Source organism: Nuphar pumila, chromosome 3 (genome assembly GCF_984573655.1).
Source record: "Nuphar pumila chromosome 3, dmNupPumi1.hap1.1, whole genome shotgun sequence".
NCBI lineage: Eukaryota > Viridiplantae > Streptophyta > Magnoliopsida > Nymphaeales > Nymphaeaceae > Nuphar > Nuphar pumila.
In genome coordinates this window covers 130376038-130392827 of record NC_143251.1, presented here as the reverse complement: position 1 = coordinate 130392827, position 16790 = coordinate 130376038, and the positions used below count along the sequence as shown (strand labels likewise).

At 36.8% G+C, this 16790-nt stretch overlaps 1 protein-coding gene across 1 annotated transcript in view; it reads left to right on the top strand.

Annotated features, from left to right (window-relative positions):
• The window catches only part of LOC149843818 (serine/threonine-protein kinase EDR1-like), a 146949-nt gene that overhangs the window by 63469 nt on the left and 66690 nt on the right, over positions 1 to 16790 (top strand). Inside the window, exons 7-10 of the mRNA XM_090000078.1 lie at positions 2187 to 2315; positions 2510 to 2599; positions 14506 to 14598; positions 16194 to 16280. Coding sequence (XP_089856204.1) covers positions 2187 to 2315; positions 2510 to 2599; positions 14506 to 14598; positions 16194 to 16280 — 399 coding nt within the window. The remainder of the gene's footprint in view (positions 1 to 2186; positions 2316 to 2509; positions 2600 to 14505; positions 14599 to 16193; positions 16281 to 16790) is intronic.

Here is a 16790-nt window from a genome sequence, read left to right as displayed (position 1 = left end):
ATAGCATAATATATCCTTCAAAACAATGTGACCAACAATCTTGTACACCTAACAATTGTGCTTAGTAGTAACTATATTGAGTCTATGCTGATGAGTTGGATATTTCCTAAGTAGTGATGATTGCTGAGATGTCATGTTAAATTCTTATATTCATGTGAGGCTTTGTTTGGGAGGAGGATTTAGAGGGATTTGCAAGAAGTTGTGGAAAATACAAATCCTGGATTTCATGGGAAGTAATTTTGAAGGTAGTTGTGCACTCCTGTACTGTTTGGAAGCACAAGTTTTTTAAGAATCCATGCATTTAACTCCTCTTGATTCTTTTCATGTGTAGGATACAATTTGATGTATCCCATAATCTGATTAGCAAAGAATGTGGAGTAGAGACAAATCAAATGCCACATACAAAAAGTTAGCTCGGGTTCAAAATCTACTAAGTTTTATTGATACATCCACCTTTAATAAAAAATAAATTGCCTCAAACTAGCATTAAATGCATAAGTGCCATTTAAAATTGAACTGAAAATTATAATTAAACCCATTCAAATAATGGCACATGAAGAGCTAAGCAAGTTTTATATTTTCAGTAAGTTACGTCTATATACCATGGTGCAACTGAGTTTAAATATATTTTCACTCAATTAGAAGCCATGCCCTTAGCAAATTGCTATATGCCAAGGTGCAAGTACAACCCATTGGATATATTCTTGGTTTTTAAACTTTGTTAGGAGATATATTCTTGGTTGCAGATTGCAAGCAAACCTCCAAGTCACCTTCATTTCACTAACCATATTTATCCTAAGAAGAAAGAAAACTGAGATAGAGAGAGATGAAACACACATATAACAGTTGAAAGTTAAACATGAGAGGAACCCAAGAAGCATGAGCTTGTGATTTCCAAAATTGAAATCATAGAGGAGACTTTGTGGGGGAGAAATATGGAGAAGGGTCAAAAGACGTGGACCAATGATGAGAAGATACATTTTGGATAGGTATTCAATGAGGTAAAATGTCATGAAAAGCATGAATGCCCGAAAAATCAGGCGCTCAAATTCCTTTTCACTTCATGAGTGTAAAATACATACTCTCAATGGGTGGAGTTGAAAATCGAAGTTTGAGGGATTTGGAGTTGGTGGATTACCAGCTGAGCTTCATGCCTCCCTCAAATCTTTTTCCCAAACATTCTCCAACTCTATTTGGGGTAGTCAAACTCAGCTAGCCACCTCTGACACCCATCCCGTCTCCTCTGATGACTTGCTCCCAAACACAACCTGAATAAATGTTAATAGTGTAAAGAAAAGGAGAGGAGATGAAATGGATCACGTCTTCTCTTTCACGATTCATCTACTACTACCTAGTATATGATATGTATGTTTGGTAAATAGCAACAATGCCCCTAAAAACCAGTGGATAAAATGGTCAAACATACTGAATACAAATAAGAAAATATTGGTGAACATAATCAATGTAATGTCTATTTCAATCCCATCTTATCTCATTTGTGTTCATGTTTTATTTTGATGGTTTGATTAGTTAGCAGATTCCTTATTTTAATCCACAACCTGTGTCCCACACACCAGCATTCCGAGCATACCAAGCTCCTTTTTTAGCTAACGTAATCAGACCCCATTGTACCAGTATATTTGGTGCTTATTAGTCCATGATCCATAACCTATGACTTTGCCGTTTCTTTGATCTGGCACACTAGGTGTTCCATGAGTTCTGGTAATTTTTGTTTGTTATACCAAGATCACGGCTGGATGAAGCGGACTGATTGAATGTCATTATCTCAATTGAGAACTCTTAGGTTCAAATCCCACTGGGAGTAATTCCTGAGCTTTCTTAGTAGAAGGCACAAAGGAACAAATGAAAAAAAAGGACATGAGAAATAAATGATTTCTGGACCTGAATTTGCTTTCAACTATAGGCTTCCCAACTGCGCTTATAGCCTCAGATATTTCTGTTGAACATTTGGTTCTGTGTTGCAACTGCATTCCTTATAATGCTTTTTATATGTCAAGAGTTTCTTCTGCCTTCATTTTGATTTTCTACTAAGGCCCTCTCATTTTGGGTCTGTAAGCTGATGTGGATTTGTAGAGATGTGAGTGCTTTTCTTTGTGATAACAGCATAAGATGCTTAAAATATTTCCTACTTATATCATCATCTAACTTTATATATAATGATGCAGAGGAGATCAAGATGATAATAGCCCTCATGGTTTTGGTCAGAGAAGGCTGGAAGGCATGCCAAATGCATCTGGTACTCAACTACGTAATATACTACTGCGTCCAATGAATGCAATTGATACTAAATTGAGGTAGTACATGGCCTAAATTCATACATTGTGTCATTGTGTAAACTTGTATTTTACTGATCCTTGTGCTACTTTTCCATTTGTTTATGTTATGGTATTTCGATAGTACAATTCCTTGGAGCACTTCCATAAGTCCAGCTTATATATGCATTTTCTATGGTATGATATGATCTCATTAAGGTTTTCCATTTGAGCAGTGTGTCACATAGTGAACCAAACATTGCAAATGCTTTTTGGCGACGCAGCCGCAGGAAAGTCATTGCTGAACAACGCACAGCTAGTTCCAGGTTGTTGTTCTTAGAGACCTATAATACTTGAATTTATGTTTAAATTTGATATGCAGTGTTGGGTAGGATAATCATTTGTTAAGTGCTAAGTGAGTTCCTATACTGAAGTCTATTGTATACTCTGAAAGGCTAAAAACTTTACTCAACCGTCTCTACAACTCTTTTTTTGCTATAAACATATATTTTTGAAGTGAGAAATAGAGGTTAAACTAGTATAGCACATGGACTAATCTACAAAAAGGTTTTACGTTATTGCAATATAAATGGTGTGGTGTGGGATTGAAGATTGAGCAGATAATCCCTCTTCTACAGAAGTTTGAAGTTTCCTTTTCAAACTAAGAAAATAATTAGATGCTAAAACTGTTAAATTGTAATTCATAAGACAATGTATTATATATATATATTTTCTATATATTTCTTTCTTGTATTAGCTGTAGGGGTATTTTAGTCATTTTTACATTTTATGCATATTCATGTTTTGAATATGATTGTAATTCTTCCTTTTTAATTTTTCTTATTTTTGTAATTTTTTCATTTTTATTTGTGTTCTCTTTTTATGTAATATTTCTGTAACTGTGTACAGTATACAACAGTCAGCCACTGACTGTTGTACACAGTCTGAAATTAGAGACGTTGGGTTGATTTCCAACAGCTCTAATAAGAGCTGTTGGGAATAGTCCAACGACTCTTTATCTTTTAAGTGAATGTAAGCATTATAAATAAGGGCTATGTGAGCCCATTGTAAAGTGTAATTGAGAGAGGAGTTTTGTCTCCTCACATTTATTAAAACAGTGCTTTTAGTGCACTTCTTTTCTTTTGTGGTGTAAAGCATTTGAATGCTATTTTATGCGATCATTTGAAATATCAAGTTATTTGAAAATTTGATTGTTTGCAAGGTCTTTTTACATGGTATCAGAGCCGTTGGGAATTATTGAAGAAGAAAGGTGATTGTTGAAGAAGATTGTGTGCCTCGAAAGGCGTGCACCTACCTTTCTCTTGATCCTTGACTTGGAGACTCCTTGCAATATATATCGAAAGAATCATACCACATCAAAGCCGTTGGGAATTGTTGAAGAAGGGTGATTGTTGAAGAAGATTGTGTGCCTCAAAAGGCGTGCACCTACCTTTCTCTTGATCTCCGACTTAGAGACTCCTTGCAATATATATCGAAAGAATCATACCACATCAAGTAATCTCTAAAGACTCGCTTGTGGTAAGATTCTCTTCACTTTATATTTTCTTTCTCAAAATGGTAGAAAAAGGCTCACTTCTCTCTTCGGTTCAAACTCAATGACTCAAATTATCATGTTTGGGCCGGTAATATAGAAGCCCATATCAAGGGTAAAGGGCTTTGGGGATATGTCCAAGGCTCAATACCGGAACCGGAACCAATAATTACCTTGGTAGAAAGAGGATAAATAAAGATTCTTGAAGGTGAAGAGAGAATCAAAGCACTTGAAGACTATCGTAAGAAACATGAGGAATGGGAGATGAGAAATTCTAAAATCTTATCATGGATCTTCTCATCCGTTGAAACAAAACTCAATGCCAACATTATTAAATTCAGAAAGGCCTCTCAAGCATGACAATATCTTGAAAAAATGTATACTTCAAGAGACTTGTCTCATAAGTACTATCTTCAAAAAAGGGCCTTGACCCTCCAACAAGGCGAAATGACTATTAGAGAGTATTTCGCGGAGTTGTCCTCTATTTGGGATGAGCTTGCCATGCTTGAGCCCAAATGGAGTGGTGAAGCCATTGAGCTTAGGCATAAACAATTAGAAGATGATCGCTTTTTCAACTTTTTAAATGGGCTTAGACCCGAATTTGAACAGATACGATCATCTCTTCTATCCGCCTTTACTTCCCCTTCTCCTGAGGATGTAATTTCTAAATAAAGTGGAGAAGAGACTCGTATGAGTATAATAAAAAATAACCCAAGTGTTCTTGCAACACCTTCCAACCAAGAAGAAGGTGAAGGTGTTAATGTTGTTTCAAGACTGGGAAACAATTTCAGCGTGCGCGGGTTTTCATTAATGGCATTTGTGTAAATAGTCTCATTGTAACCTGTTATATATATATATGTTGATTAGGGCCTCGGTGGTTGAGTGTTACACTAATCTTCAGCAGCCCCAGCCATTGCGCAGCTCTCTCTCCGTCACTCCCTCTTCTTTTTTTTCTATTCTCTTTTCTCTGTGCAGGATATCGATCTTTGCAGGATACCTAACTTGGCAATGGCTCCTCAACACATCTAATATGGTATCAGATCTCCGAGCATGACTGGGCGTGATCAGACATGCATCAGTGCTGTTGTTGGAACTGTTCCAGTTTTCTTTAGACCTGTAACTCGACTATAACTTGTTGGGTCGTTGATTTTTGACTCGTACATCTGGGATCTTCCTTTCTTGGTTTTATTCTGCTCATTGGATCGTCTTTTCCTGCATCGAAAATCTGTTTTTTTTTTTGGGTCGTTACTCCCTGTATCGTGAATCTGGTTTCTTCCTTGCGTCGTGGTCATTATTCCTTTCCTTTTATTTACTCTTGATCTTGTTCTTTTATTTACTCTTGATCTTGTTCCTCGCAAATCTTGATAGCAGGTTCGACTTCCTCACTGTCAAGTCACCGACGATCTCGACCTTGAACATGTAGTTCTCCTTCTCGTCTGCCACTATCCTTACATGTCCCTTTGCCCCTTCATCCTTGTCTTTCCTTTATTATTATTTTTGTTATTTTGTCGTGAATCAGGCTGTGAATCTGCCTTCTTCTTTCTTTATTTCCTGTATCGTAAATCTAATCTCTTCCTTAAATATCTTGAATATGCTTATTCTTTGTGTCATAAATCGTGTTTTGATTAATCGTTCTTAAATCTGTTTATTCGTTGTTCCATTGATATGGATTCCTACTCGACTTATTCTAGTCCCTCTGCTAATTTTTTAAATCAACTCGTTATAGAAAAACTTACCCATACTAATTTCTTGACATGGAAGAGACAAATACTTCCGTTCATACGGAGTCAGGATCTCGATGAACATTTGGATGGTTCTGTTCCTGTGCCACCACGACTTATTTTGCAGGAAACCAAGAATGCGAAGGGTGACATAGTTACCACATCTGTTAAAAATCCAGACTATACAACCTGGAGAAAGCGGAATCAGTCCTTGGTTGCTTATATTACGTCAACACTCTCTCAAGACGTGTTGGCTACTCTTTCGGATGATTGCACTGCGGCAGATCTATGGAGTAAGCTATCTCAGACATACTCTCAAATATCAGAAGCTCGTGTCATGTATTTAAAAAATGAGTTTCAAAATTTGAAGAAAGGCTCAATGATAGTTATGGAATACATAGGCGACATAAAGAGTATTACTGATCAATTGACTATGATTGGAAGTGCTATTTCAGATAAATACAAAGTACAACAACTTCTTAATGGATTGGGTCCGTATTTTGACATGTTTACTACAGCTTTGTCTTGTCTTCCTTGCTTGCTCAACTTTGATGATCTTCAGGTGAAACTTCTTCAGCATGAGATGATTATGAAACAACGGGCGGACGGAAATGAATCAGCTCGTTCACACTCAGTTTTGGCTATGGACACTTCTGCAGGTTTTGGACGAGGGAATGGAGCAAATCAAGGAGGCCGAGGCCGATGACGTTTTGGGCAAGGAGGTCGTGGTATCTTGCCTACACCTAATATTTCGGGTGCTTTTAATGCGGGGAATCAGAGGAGAGTGCCCACTTGCTTCTTATGTAATAAAATAGGACATGTGAAAGCTGATTGCTGGTTTAATCTGCAGAACAGAGGAAAAATAAACAAAATTGAAAATAAGTCAGCCACCGTCGTGGACACGAAAGCGTCATCTGCAGATATGCAACAACTTTTACTATCCGCATTGTCACAGATGAATACAAGCAAAATGAACAAGGAGAATGATATGTTGACTCTGGTGCTGCCACACATGTCACGGGTAATGCGGGTAAGTTATCTCACTTATTGCTTATCTTGAAAGAGGTAGTATAGTTACGGGAGATGGAACTTCTCACTTCATTAGTCATACCGGCAGTGTACATATTCCTATGTCAAAGTCCTCACTTCACTTGTCCAATGTCCTCCTTGCTCCTAATATTAAAAAGAACATTGTCTCTGTGGCTAAACTTGTTGACGATATGAATTCTTCAGTCAAATTTACTCTCTCTCTTCTGTTTATTTTAAGGATCTACGAACGAAGGAGATGTTCGCTGAGGGGGAGCGACGAGGAAACATGTACGTCTTCAAGGAGACTCCCTCAGTTCCAGTTCTCCAGTTGGAGTCGTCCAAGCATTCTTCAGTCTTTTCGCCTTCAGAGTCTTTGTCCTTCAGTCCATTGAAAGTTTTTGATTCTTCTCATTATAATAAGTCAGATATCTGGCACAGTCGCTTGGGACATTGTAGTCGAGGTTTCATTGAAAATCTTGTATCTGATAGTCTTCTTCCAAAGTCTAGTTTAAGTTTCTTTTTCGAGAATAAAAAATGTTCATCTTGTGAACTCTGCAAAAGTCATGTTCTGCAAAATTCCATTCTATGGTCAAAACAAAGTTTTCCTGTGATATTGTGCACTTACAATGTGATGGTGGAGGAGAGTATTCATCGAACGAGTTTATTACCTTTATTCAGGATAAAAGAATAAATCGACAGGTTTCTTGCCCTCATACCCCTCAACAAAATGGGATTGCGGAGAGGAAACACCGGCATATTGTTGAAAGCGCGATGAGTATGTTACATGACAGCAAGGTGCCCATTAGTCTCTGGATAGAAGCTTTTCACACATCTGTTCATGTCATAAATCGTCTTCCTATGGCTCTTCTGAATAAAAAATCTCCGTATTATACTTTATTTGGGCAACATCCCTCTTATGATGAAATCCATGTTTTTGGTTGTGTATGTTATGTGCATATTGATTCATCCTTGCGAAATAAGTTTCAGGACAAGGCCGCTAAGTGCAGATTTGTTGGGTATGCAGATGAATACAAAGGCTATCGATGCTATGACTCTAATACAAAATGTATTAGGACCTCCAGGAATGTTGTTTTTGATGAGCAGAATTTTCAAATCAATGATTCCGAACAGTTGCCATGTCGAGAAATAGAGGTATATGATCCATGGATGAGCGCGGACCTTTTTGCTAATACAGGAGAGACACGTCAGGTGACTTGTCCTTCCTTCGACTTGAGTAGGGAATTGGGTGACTCACAGCTGCATGTCGAGTCATCTTCAGTTGAGCCACCTCCAGTTGAACGCTTTTCTGGACAGATTTACACTAGAAGGGGCAGAAATACAGGGCCGAGGGATGTGGAAGTCATCTCTAGTGATCCGACTCCAAGGCCGTCACGCATCCGACATCCTATTCAGCGATGGGTAAGTTATGAGACCTTTTCCCTTGATTTTCAGTTGTTTATGTCTCAACTCACAAAGCAGAATGAACCCACTTGTTTTAATCAAGCTTTTCAATGTCGTTATTGGATTGAAGCTATGAATGAAGAAATGGAAGCCCTTCATGAGTGCCAAACTTGATGAATAGTATCTCGACTAGAAGGAAAGAATGTAGTTGGCTCAAAATGGGTTTATAAAACATAATATAAGCCCAAAGGAAGTATTGACAGATATAAGGCACGACTTGTTGCTCGCGGATTCACGCAACAATTTGGTGAAGACTACGATAAAACATTTAGTCCGGTAGTCAAAATGTGCACAATTCGTGTCATCATATCCTTAGCAGTCGACCGAGGATGGAAGCTTAGCCAGATGGATGTTAAAAATGCATTCTTACATGGGGTTTTAAAGGAGGCAATATATATGGAACAACCTCCTAGGTATGCCGAGAAAGATCCTACTGCCTGGGCGTGCAAGCTAAGGAAATCTCTATATGGGTTGAAACAGGCGTCTCACTCTTGGTTTGAAAGTTTCTCCATGCAAATTCAAGGCTATGGTTTTAAAAGATGCCCTTTGGACCACTCGCTCTTTATTCACCAGAAGTCGGACATCGTTACACTTCTTCTTATATATGTTGATGATATTGTGATCACTGGAAGTTCAGACAATCATGTGCAAGAAGTGAAACGGTTTTTGATGAAAACTTTCAAGATGAAAGATTTAGGGGAATTAAGGTATTTCCTTGGTGTGGAGGTTGACAAACAAAAGGACACATTGACACTCATGCAACAGAAGTACACTCTTCATCTTCTGGAAAGGGTCGGGATGACGAATTGCAAACCAGTCACCACTCCGAGTGTATTACATCAAAGGTTGAGCTCTGAAGATGGCCAGCTTTGTGTCAACCCTACAGCGTATAGAAGTCTTGTAGGGATGCTACAATATTTGACTTTTACCAGACCGGATATAGTTTATGTTGTCAATCAGGTATCTCAGTTTATGCATGTTTCGACAGAAGGTCATATGGAAGCCGTGAAGCGTATTCTACGATATTTAAAAGGAACTATAGGAGACAGACTTGTTTATCACAAAAGTGATAACCCACATCAAGGACATGAACTCCTCTCTTAGACAGACGCAGATTGGGCAGGGGATCCAGATGAGAGACGATCCGTCTCTGGATATTGTGTATACATTGGACATAATTTAGTGTCCTGGAGCAGTAAAAAGCAAAAAGCAGTGGCACGATCGAGTACAAAAGCAGAATACAGGTCGATGGCTGCAGGCACGACAGAAGTTACATGGATTAGCATAAGCAATAAGGAAGCCAAAATAAAATATTATTTCCAATGCCATGAGATACAATTGATTAGCTAATGTTTCAAAATTTAATTTTGGTTCATTGGAACCATATAAACCCATACCTAGAACTCCCATTAAGAGAAAAATGGAACCTCCTGCAGTGTGCAAAATGAACTTTGTAGCTGAGTACAAACGTTTCTTTTCTCCCCACATGGTGCCTTTCTTAGGAAGCGGATCAGGTCATGCTGAACATGATCAGATCAGGTCATGATTTAAAATTTTCGTCAAAAAAGCATAATCCAATGGTTGATTACTGTCAAATGGACCATGCTAAATCCATCCAAGAGATGAAGAATTTTGATCAAAATAACTGGTAACAATGAGATCCCAGACGCCGTTGGACGATGGGGTACGACTTCAGGGATGACTGGATCACGCTTGTGTATGTGCAGCTCAATTGCTACCAAACTGTGTAACAAAATAGCATCAATATTTTGTGATCTTGGGGAGACAATTATTCGATCATCTCTTCTATGTGACAATCAAAGCACAATAAATATTGCATGTAACCCTATTCAGCATAGCAGAACGAAGCATATTGAGATTGATCAATATTTTATATGGCAGAAAATCAAGATGAAAGAGATAAATCTACGTCATGTTCGAACAGAAGATCAAGTGGCAGACTTGTTTACGAAGGGGTTAACAAGACATCAATTCTGGTTGTTAAAAAGCAAGTTGTACATGCTCCAAGACCATGTACAACTTGAGGGAGGGTGTTAAAATAGAGCATGCACATGCGTATGGGTTTGGATCCAGATCCATACACACAATGTTGTTAACGTGCGTGGGTTCAACGTGCGTGTGTTTTCATTAATGGCATTTGTGTAAATAGTCTCATTGTAACCTGTTATATATATATATGTTGATTAGGGCTCAGTCGCTGAGTGTTTCACTAATCTTCAGTAGCCCTAGCCATTGCGCAGCTCTCTCTTCATCTCTCCCTCTTCTCTATTTTCTATTCTCTTTTCTCTGTGCAGGATATCGATCTCTGGAGGATACCTAACTCGTTAATGGCTCCTCAGCACATCTAATAGTAATGACTCTAGTGATAATGAAGTTGAGGAAAATAACTCTTTACTACACCCATCTACCTATCAACCTATTGATGAAGAAACATCTAGAGATCCTATCGCATATTCCTATAGAGATAAAAATAATTTTAGAAGTGCAATAGAAAAATATAACGAATCTAGTGGAACTACCTCTTCAAATGAGGAAAATCCACGAAGAACTGAGAGAAATAGAAAAGTGCTTTCTAGGTTCATTTCTTATGATTCATTCACACCTAAACATAGAGCTTGCTTTAGTGCCATTCACTCATACATAGAACCCAAGAACTTTGAATAAGCCAAAAAAAATATTGAATGGATAGAAGCTACGGAGAATGAACTTAGAGCCCTAAAAAAATGAAGACCTGGGAATTTCAAGACCTTCCTAAGGGTAAGAAAACCATAGGGTGTAGATGGGTGTTTAAGGTCAAAACCACGAGCGATGGATCTCTAGAAAGATATAAAGCTCGTCTAGTAACCAGAGGATATAGTCAAGAATACGAGATTGACTATGAAGAAACATTTTCCCCTGTTGCACGGATGATTACTGTCTGATGCCTTATTACCATCGCTTCTATTAAAAAATTGAACATCTACCAAATGGATATAAAAAACGCCTTTTTAAATGACGATCTTAATGAAGAAGTGTATATGAATGCTCCTCCAGGAATGGAGACTCCTAAAGGAAAAGTACTTCGTCTTCAGAAAGCACTTTATGGACTAAAACAAGCTCCCAAGGCTTGGTATGACATATTTAAATCTGTAATGTTGAAAAATGGTTTATCCTCATGTTTAACTGACACCGCTTTATTTGTCAGAAAATACAATGCAGGAATAATAATATTGCTTTTATATGTCGATGATATGCTAATAATTGAAAGCGATTCTAAAGGAATTAAGAGCATGAAATCTTTTAAAAGGTAAATTTGAAATGTCTGACTTAGGATTTTTGACCTACTTTGTAGGAATTGAAGTTGCATATTCACATAGAGGTTATTTTCTTTCTCAAACTAAACTTGCTTCTGAGATTCTTGAGAGGTCAGGTATTACAGATGATAAAATTTGTGAAACTCCTGCTATAGTCGGAACCAAAATAAAAATTGATGATGAAATTCTTCTCAAGGATCCCACTCCCTACAGATAGCTTGTAGGCTCCTTGATGTATCTGAGTATTACTAGACCAGATATTTCACATGCAGTTCATACTGTCAGTCAATTTCAACATGCACCAACATCCGTTCATATGAGTGCAATTCTGCGGATTATCAGATACATATAGGGATCGTTGAATAAGGGAGCATTTTTATCCTCTTCTTCTGAATTAAATTTAATAGCTTATACTGACTCTGATTAGAGAGGTGATCCAAATAACCCTCACTCCACCGCTGGCTTTTGTGTGTTTTTAGGAGACTCACTAATCTCATGGAGATGTAAGAAACAACAAAAGATATTATTATCCTCTACTGAAGCTGAATACCGAGCCATGACGACTACTACCATGGAGATTGTATGGATTCATCAACTACTAGAAGATATGGGATTAATGTAGAAGGGCCCACTAAGCTATGTTGTGATAACAAGAGTCCAATTTATATTACCAAAAACCACATATTTTATGAGCGGACCAAACACATCGAGATGGACTGCCACTATGTCCGAGAAGCATATCTGAAAGGAGTCATAGATGTTCCATATGTAACTTTAGAATATCAACTGGCAGATTTCTTCACCAAATTGTTGTTCTCTCCGCGATTCAACTTCTTTCTTGGCAAACTTTTAGTCATTATGCCCTAAGTTTGAGAGGGGGGGGGGGTGTTAAATTGTAATTCATAAGATAATGTATTTTCTATATATATTTCTTTCTTGTATTAGATGTAGGGGTATTTTAGTCATTTCTACATTTTACGCATATTCATGTTTTTGAATATGACTGTAATTCTTCCTTTTTAATTTTTCTTATTTTTGTAATTTTTTTATTTTTGTTCTCTTTTTATGTAATATTTCTGTACACAGTCTGAAATTAGAGACATTGGGCTGATTCCCAACAGCTCTAATAAGAGCTGTTGGGAATAGCCCAACGACTCCTTATCTTTAAGTGATTGTAAGCCTTATAAATAAGGGCTATGTGAGCCCATTGTAAAGTGTAATTGAGAGAGGAGTTTTGTCTCCTCACATTTATTAAAACAGTGCATTTACTGCACTTCTTTTCTTTTGTGGTGTAAAGCATTTGAATGCTATTTTATGCTATCATTTGAAATATCAAGTTATTTGAAAACTTGATTGTTTGCAAGGCCTTTTTACAAAAACCCCTCTTTATTTTGCCAAATATTTCTAGAAAGGAGAAGTATAAATAAGTTCTAAAGCTCCTTATTTTGCCAGTTAGAATGGTCATAAACTTTCCATAATTTGACAAAGTAAAATGCAAAATGTGGCACAACATTAGTTGTTTATATCACCACATTGATGTGCTGCGAATCATGAATTTCCTGCTGGATCTTTCTCTCAAGTTCAATGTGTTACGAAGCATGAATTTCCTGCTGGATCTATATGGGGCATTTGTTTCAGAAACGGGAAAGAGAAGACTCTTTCATGTCAAAATGACTTCTAATAGGAGAGTCAAATACTATGAAAGATTTTTTATATGAAGGAATATTTAGAGATGTTTCAGTTTCACATGGAAAATGTGTGTGAGAATCTAAAATTAGCGACAATTAACAAAATAAAAAATTTATATTAGAAAGTCCAGCTTGTCTCCTTGTGTTGAAGGCTTGAAGCAGATAATATAGCTGGACAACAATTAACAAAAACTAAAATACAAATGCAAACTGCGAATTACAATTCAAATAATAATTAAAGCAACACAACAGAAAATGTCAAAAGCCCAAAAAAACTTGTATGAAAGAAGACACAAAACCCTCAATCCCACTGATCTCCAATATTGAAGAACCCCTTTGACTAAGGGTACAATGTGGAGAGAAAGCATTCCTACATTCTCCTTGCCCCCTATGGAAGATGAAATCCCCATCGTGATGCTGATTTGGTTACCAAGGAACTATAGAAATAGTTAGTTATAAATGAAGTAACAATTCATAATTCCACCTGCTTCTGCATTTCTCTAGTTAGAGCTTGGAAGGATGGTGTTGCGAATGACAATAAGTGGTGTAAGGGCGGGGAATATGACAGTACTAGCTAGCGACAAAGTATACTCCCATGTGCCTCTTTTTATACTATTCTGAATATGGAATTACACAAGAATAGTGTGTCCACTGAATCCTTAGCCATGTTTATATGGCATAGAATGCTAGTGCATTGTTGATAGGTCAGAGATCTTCAAAGGTTTCGTTTAAATTGGCTGAAATAAGAAAGGGAAAATTCCTTTTAGGGGCCAACCTTTGGCCCCTAATTCCAAATATGGGCCACACTTTTCTGGAATTTCATATATGGAAGCCAAACTTTTCTTGATAACAGTCGAATAGGGGCTTCTGGTCAACATCTATCATCTTGGAAAACATGATTCCTTTTTGGTTTCTTGTATTGTCCATTGAAAATTGAAAAGTACTCAATCTCCTCATAAAAAGAGAAAAAGTAAACATTTGAACTCTTAATGATGAAGGTCACTGTTGTAATTTGGCTTGTGATATACCTGAGTTAAAGGACAATATTAAATGCAGTGCCTTGTTTGTCAGTTTCCAGGGAAAGTTTTGCCCATATTTGGAATTAGGGGCAAAAGGTTGGCCCCTAAATGGAATTTTCCCAATAAGAAATTATTGTCCTTGACATCAGTTTTTTGTGCTTGTCTTATGCATAATCAGACACCATCAAGCTTGTTAAGTTTTATTTTTCTTGGGTTTGTCAGATTTTTGTAGTGCTACCAGCCTACTGTTTTTTATGGTGCTTTAACACTAAGTTCCAAGTATACTGCATTATGTCTATAATGAGCTTCCCTTCTCTCTCTCTCTCTATATATATATATATAACTGTATTTATGTATGTATGTATAGACAGACAGACACATATGTACACATACCTTTTGGATCATTACTTTCATTTTATTTATGAAGTGGTGTTCATAACTCTTGCAGCCCAGAGCATCCTTTATTTCGTGCATGTGGTCGGTCTATGCTTGGTGGAAATAGGCAGACATTTGGAGAAGATGATAGCCTCACTGCATCAAGGTGATTAAATATACTGATAATTATCTAATTTTCAATTACTACTTTAGCAGTGCCACCCAATATTGTGTGAGAAAATATTCCCTTCCTTTTTGATAGGACAAACTATGTTTTAACTTTTAAGTAGTGCATTCTATAGTGGCTCAATAGCTGTCAACATTTGGTGGTGAAAGCGTGCATGGAACATTGAGTTATTCCGAAAAAAAAAATTACTCATAAGTTTGAATGATGTTATATTTCATGATATAAAGGATGCTTGTTTAGAAGCATTACATCTAAAAAATGTGTTTCGCCTGATGATTGCATAAGTACTTCTTGGGGTGAGATTTTAATACACAGAGGGAGATTGCATGTTGCATAGGCATATTCATGGCCTTTGTCTGCTAATGGATTAGTCGCTTACTACTCATCATTATGTATACGCACTCCCTTTTGGTAGTTGCAAAAAAGGTTCTTATTATTTCTTTTTCACGGTCTTAATTGCATAGGCACCTTTGGGGTCTTTTATTGAAAGTTTTAAATTCTTATTATTCTACTTTCAAGGGTGCATTTCTGATATGGTTTGTTGAAAAAGGAATTGTCGTTTGTTCATCTTGTCTTTTTCTTTTTTTCCCCTCGTTTAAACCATCTAGTTGATATTCATTTTTCTGTCTGTTTCCTGTATACGTGAATCCGCATGTTTGTCATAATATTATGAATACAATTTAATTAGAAACTACTCTTCATCAACTGTGGTCAAGTTAAGGTTGATCCAGAGCTGCAGAGAAGCAGAAAGGGAAGGAAAGAGATGTTTATGCTGTGCAGCTTACAGTAACTGAATGCAATTAGATTCATACAGTGCAGCACTATGTTGCATGTATACTCGAAGATTATGATCATACATATGACTTCAAAGACGTGATGCACAGATGTGTATGTATGTACATATCTTGCTGCTCATTGATTGTTTCAAAATAAGGATTTTTTTGTGAAATATCTCATGAAATGAGATTTTCATGATATTTTTAAAAATTATTTCACAATAGTCACAAAAGAATGGAAAATATCATGATATTTGTTTTATCATTCAATTTAAAATTCATTATTCTTTGTATGTGAGACTTTTTGACTTTTCAATATTGTTGCAGAAAATATGTAACATAATTTACTTTGTTTTTCTTTAACTTTGTAAAATTCAAAAACTTTTTTTTGAGATTTTATGAGAAATTTCTGATACTGTGGTATTTGTGACTGGGACACACATGCAGCTATAGTCATATAACATGCTATAAATATGTGAACGACTATTGTAGGTAGCCTCACATATACTTACAGGTTTGTGATGTACTCGGCAGCATAACTTGGGTTTAGGTTCCCCTGCTCTACATGTATGGGCATACTGTTTTATGCATCTATTACAAAGTTATATTCATAGCTAAATATTGGACTGCAATGAGTTAATTATTGCTGCAAGAATGTGATACATAGGTGATAATTACGGGTTTCGAGTTACTTGTTTGGTTGTGTCAATATAACCTAAACTATGCAGAAAATTGTGATTGATTCATGTTAGTTATCTTACAAAGAAATTGACTAATTTTTCTTTGACATTTTGACAGATCGGTTGGTGCATCAACATCAGAGCCTCGTAGAATAAGAAGAAGAAGTATTAGCATTACACCAGAGATCAATGATGACATTGTTAGGTTATTTTCCACATTTTATCTCTTTGTAACTTTAATGGTTGCATCCTTCCATTCATTCTTTGTATTCATGTTTATATTTTCCATGTCTTGTTATTTCAAACTCTTAATTTTCCCATATGTTGATATTCGTTTTTTTGGTTATTGGACCATAGTATTGCAGTCTTTTTCATTACCTCAGCTGCTATACAAGTGTGCTCTATATTTTACAAATCTGGTGCCAATCCTGAATCTGGAAAATGTGTGTGTGTGTGTGTGTGTGAGAGAGAGAGAGAGAGAGAGAGAGAGAGAGAGGGTGCAGCCAATCCCGCCTTTCTTGATTGTGGGTTTTTTCTTCTCATTAAGCTGTATATTTGGATTACATTAGGGTTAGACAAAAGACAAGTCTACCCTTACAATGAGTACTTAAAGACATCAAAAGAATATTACAATAATGGACCAAAGTACCCTTGGGACACTACTAACTAATGAACCCATTCTTTACAGTCTCCCTCAAGCTGTGCATATCCTCTT